At 34.7% G+C, this 16,754-nt stretch overlaps 1 protein-coding gene across 2 annotated transcripts in view; it reads left to right on the top strand.

Moving 5' to 3' along the window:
* Positions 1 to 13,190, top strand: part of LOC107291876 (CCR4-NOT transcription complex subunit 4-like) — an 18,528-nt gene extending 5,338 nt beyond the window's left edge. Inside the window, exons 2-7 of one of the 2 annotated variants that reach the window (XM_015820915.2) lie at positions 728 to 925; positions 1,385 to 1,471; positions 2,693 to 2,794; positions 3,959 to 4,084; positions 5,128 to 5,261; positions 13,031 to 13,190. In XM_015820915.2, the coding sequence (XP_015676401.1) occupies positions 728 to 925; positions 1,385 to 1,471; positions 2,693 to 2,794; positions 3,959 to 4,084; positions 5,128 to 5,261; positions 13,031 to 13,190 (807 nt within the window). The remainder of the gene's footprint in view (positions 1 to 727; positions 926 to 1,384; positions 1,472 to 2,692; positions 2,795 to 3,958; positions 4,085 to 5,127; positions 5,262 to 13,030) is intronic. The other variant, XM_015820916.1, reaches the window with a different exon arrangement.
* The last annotated feature ends 3,564 nt before the right edge of the window (positions 13,191 to 16,754 follow it).

The raw sequence follows: 16,754 nt of genomic DNA, 5'->3' as shown, positions 1-16,754 counted from the left end.
ATCTTCCTGTGAAATGCCTTTATGGCAGATCTTCCTGTGAAATGCCTTCTCAGTTCATTCTCTCATATATTAAAATAATAACTTAGCAGCTAGTATATCATGTTAGTGTTATCTCTTACTCATCAGTATATTTTAAACAAATCTAATTTTTGGTACTAGGTTCAAAAATGAATGTTATAGCACTAGTTAAGGTAGTATTTTTAAACTAGATTTTGTAATATATGTATCTTGGGTAAATGCTTCAAATTTCAGCAGTGAGAATAATGCCAGCTTGTATGTCCTTATCTGTCTCTTCTTAAATTCTGCAGTGGCAAAAATTGGACATCTTATAAAGGACAGTAGCAAAGTTTAACAGAGATACCTGACAAAAATTAGAAATTAGATTATCTGTTTTAGCTTATTTGAATAATTTTTTTGAATAATTTGCAAAATATCCACTGTAACAAGCACTGGTTCTGCACAGAAATGTAATGTAGGAATTATTCACTGAGAGAAATACACATCATCACCAGAAAGTACAGATATGATCCCTATCATCCCTGCTGAATAGTAGATTGTAATAAAACAAGGATTCCTGAAAATGAGGAGGAGATATTATTATATATTATTATTATTGAATATCAGGGAACTTTTTCCAAAGTTGGTTTCACTCAGCAAGATTTTCCATTCTTTGTAGCTCTTTAGGCAGTGTCAGTTCCAGCGTTATTTCTTATTCCTTTTTTTAAAGCCATATCCAGAAGATCCAGCAGTATATAAACCACTCTCCCAAGAAGAGCTGCAGAGGATAAAAAATGAAAAGAAGCAGAAACAAAATGAGAGAAAACAGAAGATATCAGAGAATCGTAAGCATCTGGCCAGTGTACGGGTTGTACAGAAGAATCTTGTTTTTGTAGTAGGTTTATCCCAGCGTCTAGCAGATCCAGAGGTAAGCTGTTTCTAGCAGTGCACCTTTCACTTTTCTAGTGTATTCTTTTTTTAAAGGTAAAAGTGGCTTAAAATGGATGGAATACATGATTACTTTCTATGTATGAACTGATCTTTTAGTGAAATTATGGGAAGTTATGAACAATATTACTCCATGTGATCAAGATTTTATTTATTAAGACTTGAGCTTTTGATAATATATTCTGAAATTTTGCATTGTGTCTTAACTATGTTAAGGTTACCAAATACGATTATTATTCTGGACTTTTCAGAAGTATTTAACACAGTAGTCATGTATTGTTTTTATAGGTTGAGTTGTCTGATACTTAACATCATTTTATTTTTCCTGAAAGCTAAATTTAAAAGATGTTTTTCAAAGCCAATGCAAATAGTTCAAATATATCTTAAACAATGGTAACTTGCAATTATAAAATTTATTTTTTTACATTATTCAATACAGGTTTTGAAAAGGCCAGAATATTTTGGAAAATTTGGTAAAATACACAAAGTTGTCATCAATAATAGCACATCATATGCAGGCTCACAGGTAAGACATTGTTCTGTACCTCTGGGGAAAAGAAGCAAATTCAATATTTCTGTGGAATGTAAAGAGTTATGTGTTGGTATACCATTGTTAATATTTTATTTAGTGATGTAATAACTAAATTTCAGTCAAATACACAAACTAGATTACTACAGCATGATTTAAGAGGATTCTTAAATTATGGGCATTGCATAAGAATAGTTACAGAATTCTACTTATTTTGACTCAGTTAATGAATTAACATTTGGTATCAATACATATATTCATATTCCATACTGAAATGTGTGAAGTCTGTGAACAATCAGCCTTGTTTAGTCAATTTAGTCATTAATAGTATAATCTAATAAAGTAATTGTTTTTAATTTTCCTCTCATCTAGAGAATAATATATTGAAGAAAGGAATGCTTATTCCATATTAATATTCAGATTACTTGGTAGGACTGTACAGCCTTCAAAAATCAGCAACTTTAAGAAGTTGCTGCTAAATGCTATGTGAGTGCCGATATGTGCTATAGTATACGTATTTACCATTGAACTGAAAGTGCTGCACAATTGAATTACTTCAAACAATTGATTTTAAATGCTAAAGGAACAAATAGAATCCTAAGAAAACAAGTAGATCCAACTGCATAATGGAGATTTTGGATAATTATGGTATTGGCATTTTCCTGACCGTCCTACCAAATTATATAAAAAGTTAGGTAGAAATAGTAGCACACTAATCATAGAATTTACTAGTTCAAATATCTCTTTAGTCATAAGGTTAAAGATGAATTTTAACAAATTACTGTTTTTCCATAAAACAGTTTTTATGATTTTTAGATGATTTGGTCTGTTGAAATACATTTACCCATGTGTGCAATGGTTTTGAAACAAATTAATTTTAAGATTTGCAATTTTGTCACATTTTAAAATATTCTTTTATTTGTGTAATGAAGCAGAAATAGCTTTTAAGATGTTTCTTGCCAGTACCTGAGATGATTTTTTCCATGTAAAAATAACTTTGTTAATAAGGTTTATTTTTACATTGACTTTAATTATATATTAATCATATATTGCAGTCCCAAATATTACTAATTTTAAAGTAAATAATAGTAATTTGGAAAGCTTTATCTAGACTTATTTTTATAAATTAACTTTTACTTAAGTTTTACATTTGGCTTTCAGCTTCATAAAATTTTAAGTACTTAAGGATCTGACTTGTAAATTTTTTAAAAAACCTAGGGTCCAAGTGCAAGTGCATATGTAACATACATCCGGTCAGAAGATGCCCTCAGAGCTATACAATGTGTTAATAATGTGGTAGTAGATGGAAGAACACTTAAGGTAATGTTAACAAATATTTTATAACTTTAGCATTTACATTTGTATAAGAATTTATCAGATTTATCCAACGGAAAGACAAAGGGAGGGTTCTCTTATATTTGGCAGATAGACAGGCACTGAAGGCAAAACTAATGGGCGGAAAATGCATATATCTAGTTGAAAATACTGTGAACCAGTTGTCTAAAGACTCAGGCAAGGAAAAGAAAGTACGGTATTTACATTGCTTTTGCCTTATTGAGGCACAGATTTTTCCAGAATCCTCATTCTAGATACAATGACTTTTGTTCATCCTTCTCATTTCCTGTCTAACTGTGGATACTTACTGGAGAACTGGGGATGAGATGAATGTACTTTTATACCACCTCAGCTTAAATTGCAATAGACTATTTATTGTAGGATTAATGATTGACAGGAACCAAAAAATCTTTTCATACTTATCTGGGAGTAACAGCCATTGAACTCAATGAGACAGCTGCCCAGAGTCTCTTGGTTGAGTTGGGCTATAGAAGTTGAATAAATAAATAAATTCTTCAGAATAACATGCATACTTGGTAAGCTCAGTAGAGGTAGTCCTCATTTAACAACCTCTATTGGGACCAGCAACTCACTAAGCAATCTGGCTATTAAAGGAAACATGTGACTACACTCGACTTACATCAGTTCTACTTTGATCACTAAGCAAACCACCCATCCTTGTTAAGCATGAGATCACTTGGCCATGACTTGTAACTTACTGCCAGCTTTCCCATTGACTTTATTTGTTGGAAGTCTGTTGTGAATGTCACAAATGGTGATCGTGTTACTGCAGAATGTTATGGTTGTAAAATCGAAGAACATTCATAAATCTTTTCAGCACCACCATAAGTTTGAATGGTTGCTGAATGAAGGAGTAATAAGGACTACCTGTATACAGTCCTGTGAAAAAGTAAGTATAGCCCATGTAAAGTGTTTTTTCTTCTTTAACATATATAGGCATATCAATATTTAACATTAAAGAAATTAATGGTGATATAATTGAATCCTTAGGAATTGACTTTGCATTTATTTATTCAACAAAAAATAACAGATACGACATTTCCTTCTTTCTGTATGGAGGCAGATCTACTTCTGCAGTATATTGTTTGTTATCTTTGAAGATTTTTGACATACTACATTTTTCATCAGGCATCTTTAGGAACCACAAAGTACTGCAGTTATTTTCTGAAGAACATGCAGTGTCCAAAGCCAGACTGTATGTATCTACATGAATTAGGAGATGAAGCAGCCAGTTTTACAAAAGAAGAAATGCAGGTAGGTATTTTGAGGGTTAATGCTTTTGTCCTAAGCCACTCTTCAAAGATTGATCCCATATGGCAAAACAGGGCTCCTCTCCCCCCCCCAATCATAATTGCTATATTTGAGATTTCCTGGAGTCAAAATTAAGAAAGAACGAGCTATAAAGCACAATTATAAAATGAGCTATTAAGCACTATAAAGCACTAAAAGCTACAAGTACAATGCTCACAACATAATATAGCTGCTTTAAAAAGTTATAAGCAGGTTTACATTTGCAGTTCCAGCATAATCTCAAAATAACTTTTTGGAAATGAATCCAAAGCACTGCTCCTGTAGAGCAATAAATAAAATAGATAATCAAATCTTCTGAAATGTAGAAGTCCTAGCTGAAAATATCAATAAGTTGAATGAGAATGTTAATATATACTTTTGCATGAGAGGCCTGAAATTGTGAGATTGTGGACAATAATACTAAAATATAATTGTGTGATGGCATAAAAATACTGTCCCCTCCTTGTTCCATTTTTTACTACTAATCTCTTTGCTGTTGTTAGTTGATCCTAAAAGGCAAAATCTCTACAATACTTCAATAACTTCACTGTCAAAATTAAATAGTATATGAGTGCTTTTTGCTAGCATAAAACTGATCAAATCAGGAATGGCAGTTAGAAACAAATCAGTAACTGAATAATATCAGAATCAGATAAGAGATACAATGGTTTTGTGGTGTAGGAAAGGAAAGGAGAAATAAGATCATAAGTTAGTTACGGTTTCACTTAGAGAATGCTTCAATTAATGACCAAATTGTCAAGTCTCAATTGTGCTTATTAAACAAGGACTATTTGTATAATAAACCACATTTTCCATTTCTGACAATGATTTGTAATGATTTGGCACTCTTGTACTATCTTATCCAATATAGATATTGATTTGGGAACTTTTAAAATGACTTTGTATTGTGCAGTATTATTTTGTGGAGATACTAGTATGTAATGGAATAAAGTATATGCTTTAATTGATCAGTTTTTTTTTTACTTCTGACTTCTCTTTCACTTCAGGCTGGCAAGCATCAAGAATATGAACAGAAGTTACTCCAAGAGCTATACAAATTAAACCCCAACTTTCTCCAGTTGTCCACAAGTGTAGTTGACAAGAACAAAAACAAAGTGGCTTCTCTACAGAGGTATGATGTGTAAGTACAGGTTCTCTACCAGAGTTTTCTTGTTTTCCATGAAAACTTCTTTTCTTCTTGATCAGTTTTATTGCATGACTTCTTAAATCAATATAGATGGCAAATTATTCTTTGTGTGTTAGTTCTGTCTTTTATATAGATGTATGGAATATTTTCAAATACATGTACATATGTTTATTAAATTTAATTTTTTTAACAGAAAATTGCCTTTCTGTTAGGCATATATACATTTACATAGAATGTCACAGTCATCATGCTGATAGGTTTTGGGGGTATAATCTGAATTCATTTCAGTTTTGACTGATGTTCTGAATAAATGTTTTATAAACTATTATTATGAAGTAGACCTGGTCTTCAATTTGGTAATGCAAACTGAAGAAATCGGTCAGATGTAGAAGGAGGTAACGTTTTCACAGAGCCCTTGAAAAATAAAATAAATCTTCATGTAAATTTTCTGACATTTGGTACTTTATTTGAATTGTGCTCCTATGTACTTCAGCTACAGTATGTTGGTGATTTTTAGATTATAGTACTTGAGAGGAAGTGCATTCAGATGTTCATTATTTGAAATTCTCAGCATATACAGTTACGGATAATTCCCCAACCAATGTTGTTTCAATAGTATCAGCTGCTATCAGCACTTTTCTTTGGTCTCAGTCCTAGTCAAGTGTCTTTTCTACATGCACATACAAGTTCAGATGACATCAGAATGCCTTCAAAGTGATTGTACTGAGCCTTCAAGTAGATGGAATACTTCAGGAAGCAAGTTTAAAGTACAGGTAATCCCCGAGTTACGAGCGTTCATTTAGTGCTCGTTTGAAGTTATGCGATAAGCGCCCCCTAGTGTTTACAAGCAAGTCCCAAATTTACGAATGTTGCAGCACCACAGCAGTTGTTCGCCTTTATGAATGACTGCAGAGGCTCTGCAACATTCACCTATTCCCCCTCCCCCTCCCCACAACTGCTTCCCACTCCCATTCTGCCGCGCCTGATTCACTTATCTTGCAAAAATCCTCTCTGTTCTGTTTCTTTGACTTTGAGGGAGAGGAGAGTTGATGGAAGCTCCTGGGTGCCTTAATATCGTGCGAGTTCAGGCACCCATCCTCTTTTGCAGAGAATGGATGCCTGAACTCTCGCGAGATTGCGGACACCAGAAACTTTCATTTATAGGGTGAAAAGTGTTTGGGGTGCCTGTCTCCTACTCTCCCCCAACTCCTTTCAGTCACCGCCGGAACACTTTTCATCCAGACGGAGACTTTGGGGAGACTGTCAGCTTTTTTTTCTGCCTGCAAATGGGGTGATTTGAAACAAAGCGAAACCCTCCATTTCCAAGTGCCCCATTTGCAGGCAGATGGAGCTTCCAGTCTCCCCAAGGTCTCCATCTGGGTAAAAAGTGTTTGAGCGCCTATGGGGTGCTTTAAAATGCTCTGTTTCAAAGCGCCCCATAGGTGCTCAAACACTTTTTACCTGGACAGAGACCTTGGGGAGACTGTATGGCTGCAAATGGGGCATTTGGAAACAGAGCATTTCGCTCTGTTCCCAAGTGCCCCATTTGCAGGCAGACGAAGCTTCCAGTCTCCACAAGGTCTCCATCCAGTTGAAAAGTATTCTGGAGGTGGAGGAAAGGAGTTGGTGGAAAGCAGGAGACAGGCACTGCAAACACTTTTGACCCCAAAAATGAAAGTTTCTGGGGTCCATGTTCTCATGAGAGTTCAGGCACCCATTCTCTGCAAAAGAGGATGGGTGCCTGAACCCACATGATATTATGGCACCCAGGAGCTTCCGTTGATTTTCCTCTCCCTCAAAGGCAGAAGCCATGGCAGAGAAGAAACAGATCTTTGCAAGGTAAGTGAGTCCGGCATGGAAGGAAGGGAGGGGAAAGCATGAGGTATCTTAGTGAGGCCTTGGGGGCCTGTTCCATCACTAGGCCCCCAATAGCCTTCCCCAGACTGAGATACCTCATATGCACTTAACAAGCAGCACTAAGAGCAGCACATTCAAGGTATGAGATTCAAGGTACAAGATTCACTCCCATGATTTCTCGAGTTACAAATGGAATGGGCAGGCTCCATTACATTTGTAACTCGAGGACTATCTGTAATGTTTTGGTTGTTTTGCAAACTATCCGTCAAGTGGCTTACATAGTCCTGCTATTTAACAGTTTGTGTGTCTTTCTTTTTAGGGTAGTTTTCTCAAGTTAAAAGTTTCACTGATTATCTTAATTTGTGGATACACTGTTATTATTTGAAAATGAGGAATTTTATGTTTAGAAAGTACTGTGTTAAAACATTTGTTAAATACATTTTTTAATTAATAGTCTAAGAGAAAGCAAAATAATTAATAGTATAATAATTGGATAGAGTTGGTACAATAAATACCAGTAGTTGATGATTAGAACAAATGGTTGGTGATCAAGAATAAGTTCTTTTTTTTAAATGGCTTAGTAAAAAATACTTTTCAAATTAACTTTCAGATAGCAGGGTCTTATATTTCTGTGTCATTTTGTCCAGTGTTGATTCAGGTTATCAGCATTATCTTGAGAAATAATTAAAGGCATTTAGGAAAGTTGATGAAATATTTGCAAAGTTAAAAATGTATTAGCAAAATTTGTAATAAATACAGTGTAGACCAGGGGTGTCAAACTGTTCCGTCCCCGTTCCGACCCACACACCCAAACAGCCAGCCAAGGGTTAAAGACTTCTCCAGACACCACTTCACAGATAAGAAACTTGGCAGCAGCTCCGTAGCTGCCTGCCAAGACCTTTTACTCCAAACACACAGAAACAAAAACAATACACACAGTTTAAAGCCACAGCAAATTACTTTTCCAGAGATTCAGCTTTTGTCCGTCACAGAGGTCCAAATGGCCACCACCACCCTTTTATAGCCTGTGGGGTGTGGTCCAGTGACTCAGCTTAATCTCTGGCACGTCTCTTTTTCTGCTGCGCACGCTTGTCGCTCCTACGTTGGCGTGGATCCAGCCACAACTTATCTTCCTCATTATCCGACACACCTGGCTCCTGGCCAATCTCAGAAACACCTGGCTCCTGGCCAATCTCAGAACCACCCGGCTCCTGGTCAATCTCTTCTCTGTCGGGAGACACCTGAGGCATTGCCAAACAGGAGGGTCCTGGAGAGGGAGGCCTAGCCATCTCCTCTCCTTCATGTTCGGAGCCTTCTTCCTCTGATAAGAGGGGCTCACAAGACGGAGCCACAACACAAACTGCCAGCCCTCACGCCGGTTGCATCATTTGGAGGCCTCGCCCACCCCAGCTCCGCCAATGCAAAAAAAAAGTCACGATATGTCATGACACGTCATATGACATGAGTTTGATACCAGTGGTGTAGACTTTTCTTCTTAATCCAAGTGATCGATTTCAAGTGAACAGGACGATCAGATTGATCTTTTTCATTTTAGTATCTTGTTTGGATCATGTTCTATCTAGTTATACTCTATTTAATATCTGTTTCAAGAGAGAAATATATATTGAAGGAAACATCTTGCAAGGTTCAAATTAAATTTTCTCACAAAATGAAAAGGAGAAATAATAGCATTGGATTCTGAAATCATGAGAAATTCTGACATGGCTTGTCTCAACAAAGCAGGAATCTAAAGCTTCGTAATCATTCTTGCAAAATGATTTTGTGTGGAATTGATTGACATCAAATTAGCATTTGTGATATGTTTATTTGATCGAAAGATAGACTCTCTCAGCTTATTGATTGCCTAAATTTTCTATGCTATCCTAATAGCATTTAAGTCTTCATTATCATACTTTAAAAGAAAGGAAGCAGCATGAAAGGGAATGTAGAGTCTTGTAAGCTGTTCTTGGTAGCATTTTTTAAAAAGGGACTGAGTTTAGTTCTTTAACTTATTTATCTTTGTTTCTAAAAGAAGTGGTATTAAGAGGCAGGCAGAGATGGGCCTCTTCTCAAAATATCAATGTAACTTGTGCCAAATAATATTTCATTAAGATTTTATGACACATGTATATATATTGTGGAAAAGCCACTACAGAAATTGCATGTTCTTCTTTTGTAGGAAATGTCAGATTGCTACTTTCTGTTTAAGATAGTTTTAGGAAACATGTTTTATTAAAACTTTGCAGCAGTAGTGATTATAAATACATTAATCAAAAACAGATTTTTAGATATCAATTTATTCTGAACATTGCACTTTTGAGCAGAGTTTAGGATAACTGATTATTTGGAAGATTGTCATTCTCCATTTGAAAAATGGAATTGAAGCAGTTGTGCCGTTTTTTACCTTTTTCCATTGCTGGAGAGGATGAAGGCACCAATGAAGAAATACAGCAAATAGATCCCAAAAATGGAAAACTGTAAAAGTGGGGGGGGGGTGGTTGTTTTTTTTTAAAATAAAATTTTATTGATTTTCTAGTTTTACATTTAAATATTTAAAAAGCAACATGGCGGCTAAGTTAATTGATAATTCAATAACATACAAGTATCTTTAGTACAGATCTCAAACTATTACATTAAATATTTCCTCTCTTTTCCCCTTAGTATTTACTGTCTCATATTTAAACTAATACAATTCTTATTATATCGATTAAATAAAAATAACTTTCTTACATTTATCAATATTTTTTTGTTTATACATTTCCTAGTTATTTTAACATTCAATCTTTATAGACAATCAATGTCATAATTACAGTAGTTTTTCCCAATTTTAGTTTCCCTTTAATATTTAAATTTAATATTTAATAATTATAATTTCCAAGTTTTAAGTAACCCCAGTTCCCTTTATCACAATTCATCACAAGATCTAATGTTCAGGATACACATCTTATTTATTTGAATATATTCTATTTCTCACCATTTTACATCAACTAATTGATAATAAGTATAATGTTCCTATTTTCTGTTAATTTCCAAATATCTTAAATTTAATAACCAAAATTTCTCTTATTTCAACATTTAATACTTCCTCTCTTTTTCTCTTAATATCTACTATCTCATATTTAAGCTAATTGTTTTTATTATAACAGCTAAGTAAAAACTTATTTATATTCATCAATAGATTTTTAGCTTATATATATCTTAATTACTTTTACATTTAACCTTTATAAGCAAATCAATATTCAAATTTAACTGTTAGTATTTATACTTCTAAGTTTTAAATGATCAAAGTTTTCTTTATCTCAGCTCATGACAAAATATAGTATTCAAAATACACATCTTATCTATTTGGGTATGTTCTATTTTAATTCTCACTAATGAGTCAAAACCCCAATTTTCTTCAGTCTTATTCTAGCTTGCTTTCTTTGCCAACTCATCTTCCATGTCCGTGCTTTTAAGTCATCAAATAAATCTCCCTGTGTTGTTATGTATGTTGTTTGAAGTAGAAAAAGCCATCTGGTCGCCATTTTTTTTGAAAGGATTAACAAATCATCTCTCTGTTTTTCCATCTCGATGTAGTTGTCCTGAACTGTTTATCTTCTCTTCAGTCTGTTCTTCTTCTTGATCCTCAGGTTTCTTCTGGTTTATATAAAAAGTCTTTTCCCTTTTCCATGTTGTCAGTCCCTTTTCTGGGTTTTCCATTAACTGTGTTTGTTGATCATTGAATCTTCTGTTATAGTATTTAATTGTTCCACTTCTATTATATTCTGTGTAGTTGATTTTTTAGTTGTGATCAAAGTTTGGGTTTGTATATCTAGGCTGACATTTTGTTCTTTTCTGTAACTTCTTATTTCATCAGTAGCTATAAAAATAATTTCATAAATTGCTTTCAACATAAAGAAAATCTGTTCATGCTCTTCATCCATGTTTTCTTAGTAGTGTGCTAAGTTAAAAGCTTTATAATCAGAGAATGAAAAACAATTTTTTATCACTGAATATAGAACACAGCTGGGCTTCTCGCAGCTGATATCTGTCAAGGTTACAAAAGTCTTATCTATAGTCTGGGCTACAAACCAAGTCTCTTTTAAGCAATAACAAGTTGTAATATCAGGTTTAGCCACAAGATGTCGCCCATACCATTTAGAGTTTTCTTTTAAGTCCAAAATTTTTATAGTCTTTTCAGATTTACTTCTTTTTTGTAAGTAAAAACCCAGATCTTCAGTAAGAATAAAAAATCTTTTAGTCCACAAATTTTTAAAAAGATAAAAATCCAATTAGAATCAAGTTATTCTTGCAACGTTTTAAACTCCCCTGGATAGTCAGGGGAAAAGTACTTTGAGCAGCTTATGCAGGTAAAAAAAATAGTTAGGATTTAAGAGAGGTAGATCTCACCCAGTCTTATCCGCGCTGCTTTATAGTTGCCTGGTGGTAAATTTGACTTTGGCTGACGAGCCATATTTCTATGGCTGCTCTTTCGTCCACCAGTTTGGAGGGCTGCCCCCGGATCGAGCGGAAGGACTACCACTCTCCCGCGATCAAACGGGGATCCCCTCCTCACTGGTCGCCCCTACAGGGCGACTTTCGACCCTTTCCAGGGTCCCCCAGCAGTGTGAAATCGGACATGGAAGACAGAGCTCGCCTTCCAAACATCTGTGGCGGCCGCGTCGGCAAACCGGAAGTCAAAAGTGTTTTTTGTTAATAGCTTATATAGTTTTAAAATCAATTCATATTGATTTCTTTTAAACAATGCTTGAGAACCCAGAACTTTCTACATTACAAAAAATTAATGCTGGAGCATATACAGGTAGTCCTTGATTTACGATCACAGTTGAGCCCAAAATTTATGTTGCTAAGTGAAATATTTGTTAAATGAGTTTTGCTCCATTTTAAGATCTTTCTTGCCACAGCTGTTAAGTGAATCACTGCAGTTGTTAAGTTAGTAACACGGTTGTTAAGTGAATCTGGCTTCCCCATTGATTTTGCTTGTCAGAAGGTCCCAAAAGGTCACATGACTCCGGGACACTGCAGCCATCATAAATATGAGTCAGTTTCCAAGTGTTTGAATTTTGATCACATGACTATGGGGATGCTGCAGTGATTGTAAGTGTGAAAAAAGTCCTAAGTTACTTTTTTCAGTGCCGTTGTAACTTTCAACAGTCACTAAATGAACTGTTGTACATCGAAGACTACCTGTACACATATGTAACATGCAATATAAGGTTCTGAAATCTTTTATTTTTTCATACAGATAGCACTTTATAAAAATAACAAGGAAAAAATTTGGATCAACTAACAGAAGAAAAAAGCTATAATCATGCTTCTTTTAATATGAATGGAAGTTCATGTATTGCTATAGAAATCATCTAAATAACTAAAGATGATGTTATCAATTTTATTCAAACTGTTAATTCCTTTTCCATTCCAGAGGAGCTTAATTCATTTAGATGTGCTTATATTGGTAAAAGTGTTGGAATTAAAAGATGGGAAGGGACTAAGAGGAAGGTTGGATAGCTCAGGTTTACAATAACTAATACGTTTTAGAAGTATGAAGCCAGCCCAGGGAAAAGTCATATTGAGAATGTAGGCATACAGTTTATCAGATGCAAGATGAACCATACTAAAAAAAATAATAAAAAACAGACAATGTGAAGTCTTTGAGGATTCTAGATTTTGATGGCCAGATTTGCCTTGACCATTACATATACACAAATACAAATGTAACTACTTTACCTGATGCAGCCACTCACCACTTTTACTTCTGTAGTGTTACATGCAGACACTACAGTTTGAGTTAAAAGATTTCCCTGTTCCTCAGCACCATTTAAGGAATGCGGAATAATTTCCCCAATGTTTCATTTTTAAGATTTTCTCTATAACTTGAACTCTCTTTTACTTTCACCTCTTTCCAGACCCAACAGTAATAACAAAGATGCCTGGCCATCATTACAGAGTTCAAGTAAATCAGTCAACGGCTTAACAATGGAACACAGGAAAACGCCTCCTATTTTAGAAAATGGCACAGACCCAGAACACATGACTCCAGATGGTCCAGATTCAGATTTCGGGTAATTGTGCTGCATTTTATACTTCAGTTAGTTTTCTTTCTCTCTCACTGTTGTGGAGGGATGATTTTTTTTTTTCAGCCTCTGTCTGGAGAGCTGAATTCAAATGCTGATAAAATTACAAATAAATATGGTTGCCCCAGTTCACTAGTTGATTTTTTAATCCTAATGTGGATGAAAAAACTGTTCATTATTCAATGAGCAGCTTTTCAGTAGATGCCTGTATAAAGGTAAGGGTTGCAAATGAGAAGAAACATTTTTAAACAATCGCTGGCGTCAGCATTCTAGGAAAGGATAATATCACAATTAAACAACAAACTTGTATTGCAGTGTATGAACTCTGATTTCTGGTGACCTTTACTTAAGTGATTTAAATATTTTGAACCAAATGTAAAAATAAAAATATTCACTTAGATTATATTGGTATTACACAAATATGACTCTATACTGAGTTGCATTAATTTTTCCTTTTCCTAAAAGTTTCTGGATTTGTATTAAATATTTTAAGAAATTCCTTACATCGTGAATATTTTGTGTTTTTATATCGTGAATTAAAAGTGCATATACTATAGCACTTTGATGTAGCTGAACTTGTGTGCTTCATGTTGCAGTAATACTGTGTAATCAGGAAAAAAATCATGGGGTCTTGTGCCATAGTACACAGGTTGCTCAATTAATTTAGTAGTAATAGATGAATGCCTTTTATTTCAATAGTTACTCTTGTATTGAATGAATACTTCACATCTAATGATGATATTTGAACACTTCAGGATGCACCATTCTTGTAGAAGAATATTCTTATTTGTGAGACCACTCTTTGCCTGACCAAGCACTTTATGTTATTTTACCCAAGTTTAATCTCCTGCCCAGAAACAAGCAGTCTGATTTACATTGTATTAATTGTAAATGAAAAGGTGTCTACTAAAATGGGTCATAAAATAGTGTGGTAACGCTCTACGATTGTTAGTTTATTTCAGTTATAAGTGTAGGAATAGTATTGAAAATATTTTGAAAATCTAATGTGATTTCAGCTATAGAGGAACTCCACAACAGCATATAAAATGAGGCTTTCCTTCTTCCATAATGTAGGTTATGGAAAGTCAGCCCAATGGAAGGAAAAATGACCATGTTCTTCTGTTAATGCTATTGGGTTAGAGAAAGAAAAAAAATATATTTTGATACACATTCAGCATTTCATCTAAATCAGGAATGCAGTTTCAGATGTCAAGATTGCATGCAACCTATCAAAAGTTTCAGTGTGACCTCCCCAGGCCCCCCTGCACATATCAGTAAAAATTATAATGTTTAAGGAACAGAAGGCAGAAATTATTAAATATTGGGATAAGCCATATTATATTCCCCACAATTGCATACCTCCGCTCTAATTGGTTCTAGGAACTTACCTGATATTCAGACATACTTTCACTAGCCCAAGAAATTAAAGTTTATATTTGTAAGGAAAAATTGAATATTTAGGCAGCTATTTATCAAGCCAAGTGTTTTCATCATTATATAATGGAATAAAATTCAAAATTAAATCTTGAGTGTCTGAAAAATACAATCTGTTCCAATGCAGTTTAAAACATATTTAGAAAGTGTTAAATAACAATTAGAAATGCAGTATACACTTTTTCATATCTTTTCCAGTTTACTCCTTTATATTAAATAAATTTCCAAGTTTTTACATTTTGTCTTTCTTTTTGTCAGTTAAGTTTGCAATAATCAAATTTCGACTAAGGTCACTTAACCTAGCTAGTGTTTGAAGTGTAATTGCTATTTTATTTTAAATAAAAAGTAAAAGTAAAGGATTCCCTGCGGATTTTATTCCACTAGTTGTAGCTGATTTTAGAGGGTGCTGCTCATCTTTGTTTCTTTTAAGTCATTGAGCCAGAGCTATCTGAAGATATTTCTGTGGTCATATCATCAGCATGACATCATGCCACAATGCAAAGCGTACAGTGAAACATGGAACGCTGTTACCTTCCCGTCTAAGTAATACCTATTTATTTACTTACATTTATAGTACCTTCTCCGATGTCTTTTAAGCACTGAGCCACTGTGCTAAATGCACTTGAAAATAAATACTACTGGTTCTTTATTAATTTTGTACAGATAATCCCCGATTTATAATCACAGTTGGGACCGGAATTTTGGTTGCTAAGTGATGCTGTTTTTAACAAGTCGTCATATGACCAGACCAGATTTTACAACTATTTTTACTATGATCGTTGAGTGAATCACCATGGTTGTTAAGTGAATTGCATGACTGGACGGGTTTGGCTTCACCCAGTTGATGTTGCTTGTCAGAAACTGGCTGGGAAAGTCACTAGTTACAATCACATGACTGCAGAAGTCTGCAACTGTTTGTAAATGCAAACTGATTGCCAAGTGCCCGAATTGTCATCATGTGACTGTAGGGATGGTGTAACACAGCGGTTCTCAACCTATGGGTCGCGACCCCATTTGGGGTCGATAGACCATTTCACGGGGGTCGCCAAGCAAGGCTGTCCGCCATTTTTTTTCCCTTTTCCGGCGGGTGCCTTACCTCCCTTGGGCTGGGCCAGCTGGTGGTCGGCCTGCTCCATCTCTGCCGCTTGCCAGCTACGCCTCGGCCGGCGCAGGGGGCAGAACCACGCACGCGCAGCGCTCCCGGGCAGGGAAAGTCCTCGACTTACGACCGGTTTAGTCCTCGACTTACGACCGGTTTAGTCCTCGACTTACGACCGGTTGGGGTCGCAGCATTAAAAAGGTTGAGAACCACTGGTGTAACAGTTGTAACTTTGAGGATAGGTTGTAAATCATTTTTACAAGATCGTCATAACTTTGAATCATCATTAAACAAACAATTATAAGTCGAAGACTACCTATAGTGACTTTTGCTGTCCTAACTAGATTCAGATGAAACCATAGGCTTGGGATATATAGGCTTACAGCATTAAGACACTTTTTGAAATATAACTATTATAGATGTAAGATTAGACTTTATTGTGAGAATAGTTCTGAGGGGTGCCTGGGTTTAATGGCTCATTTAAATATTTTCACTTTAAAAATAAAGGGTTATTTTTGTTTTTATTGTTACACAAAATCATCTTAACAGTTTACAATTCTTAGATTAAATTTATTTTTAACTTGAATAACAAAACTCACAGCCTTAGAATCAGGTTTATTTATTTGTTAATCAAATTTATATAGCTGCCTATCTCATTGCAGGCAGTTCTGGGTGGCACACAACAATCTTTAAAGAATTGTTTAAAAACATGTCAAGAGTGGAAAGAATACATTACAAGTAAAGTAGCTATATCTCTTGAATTAGGATGCTTTGCCAGTAATTAGGATTTATATTGTATTTTAAAAGTAACTAAAATCACTTTAGTGACAATTGGATACAAAATTGGCTAATTTCAAGAAAGACCATTTGAATGCTGTTCCTTTGTCTTGCTATCTTCACATATTCTTCTTTATAAAACTCCAGTTTAACATTGACCATATCATTTTCATCTACGAAGTAGTAATGCTATTCTTCAAAATAATATTAATAGTATTGTTTTCCATCCAAATTTTATATATTGGA

Source organism: Protobothrops mucrosquamatus, unplaced genomic scaffold (genome assembly GCF_001527695.2).
Source record: "Protobothrops mucrosquamatus isolate PMUCROS unplaced genomic scaffold, P.Mucros_1.0 scaffold1212, whole genome shotgun sequence".
NCBI lineage: Eukaryota > Metazoa > Chordata > Lepidosauria > Squamata > Viperidae > Protobothrops > Protobothrops mucrosquamatus.
The sequence above is the reverse complement of the archived record's forward strand: the minus strand, read 5'-3'. Positions and strand labels throughout refer to the sequence as shown.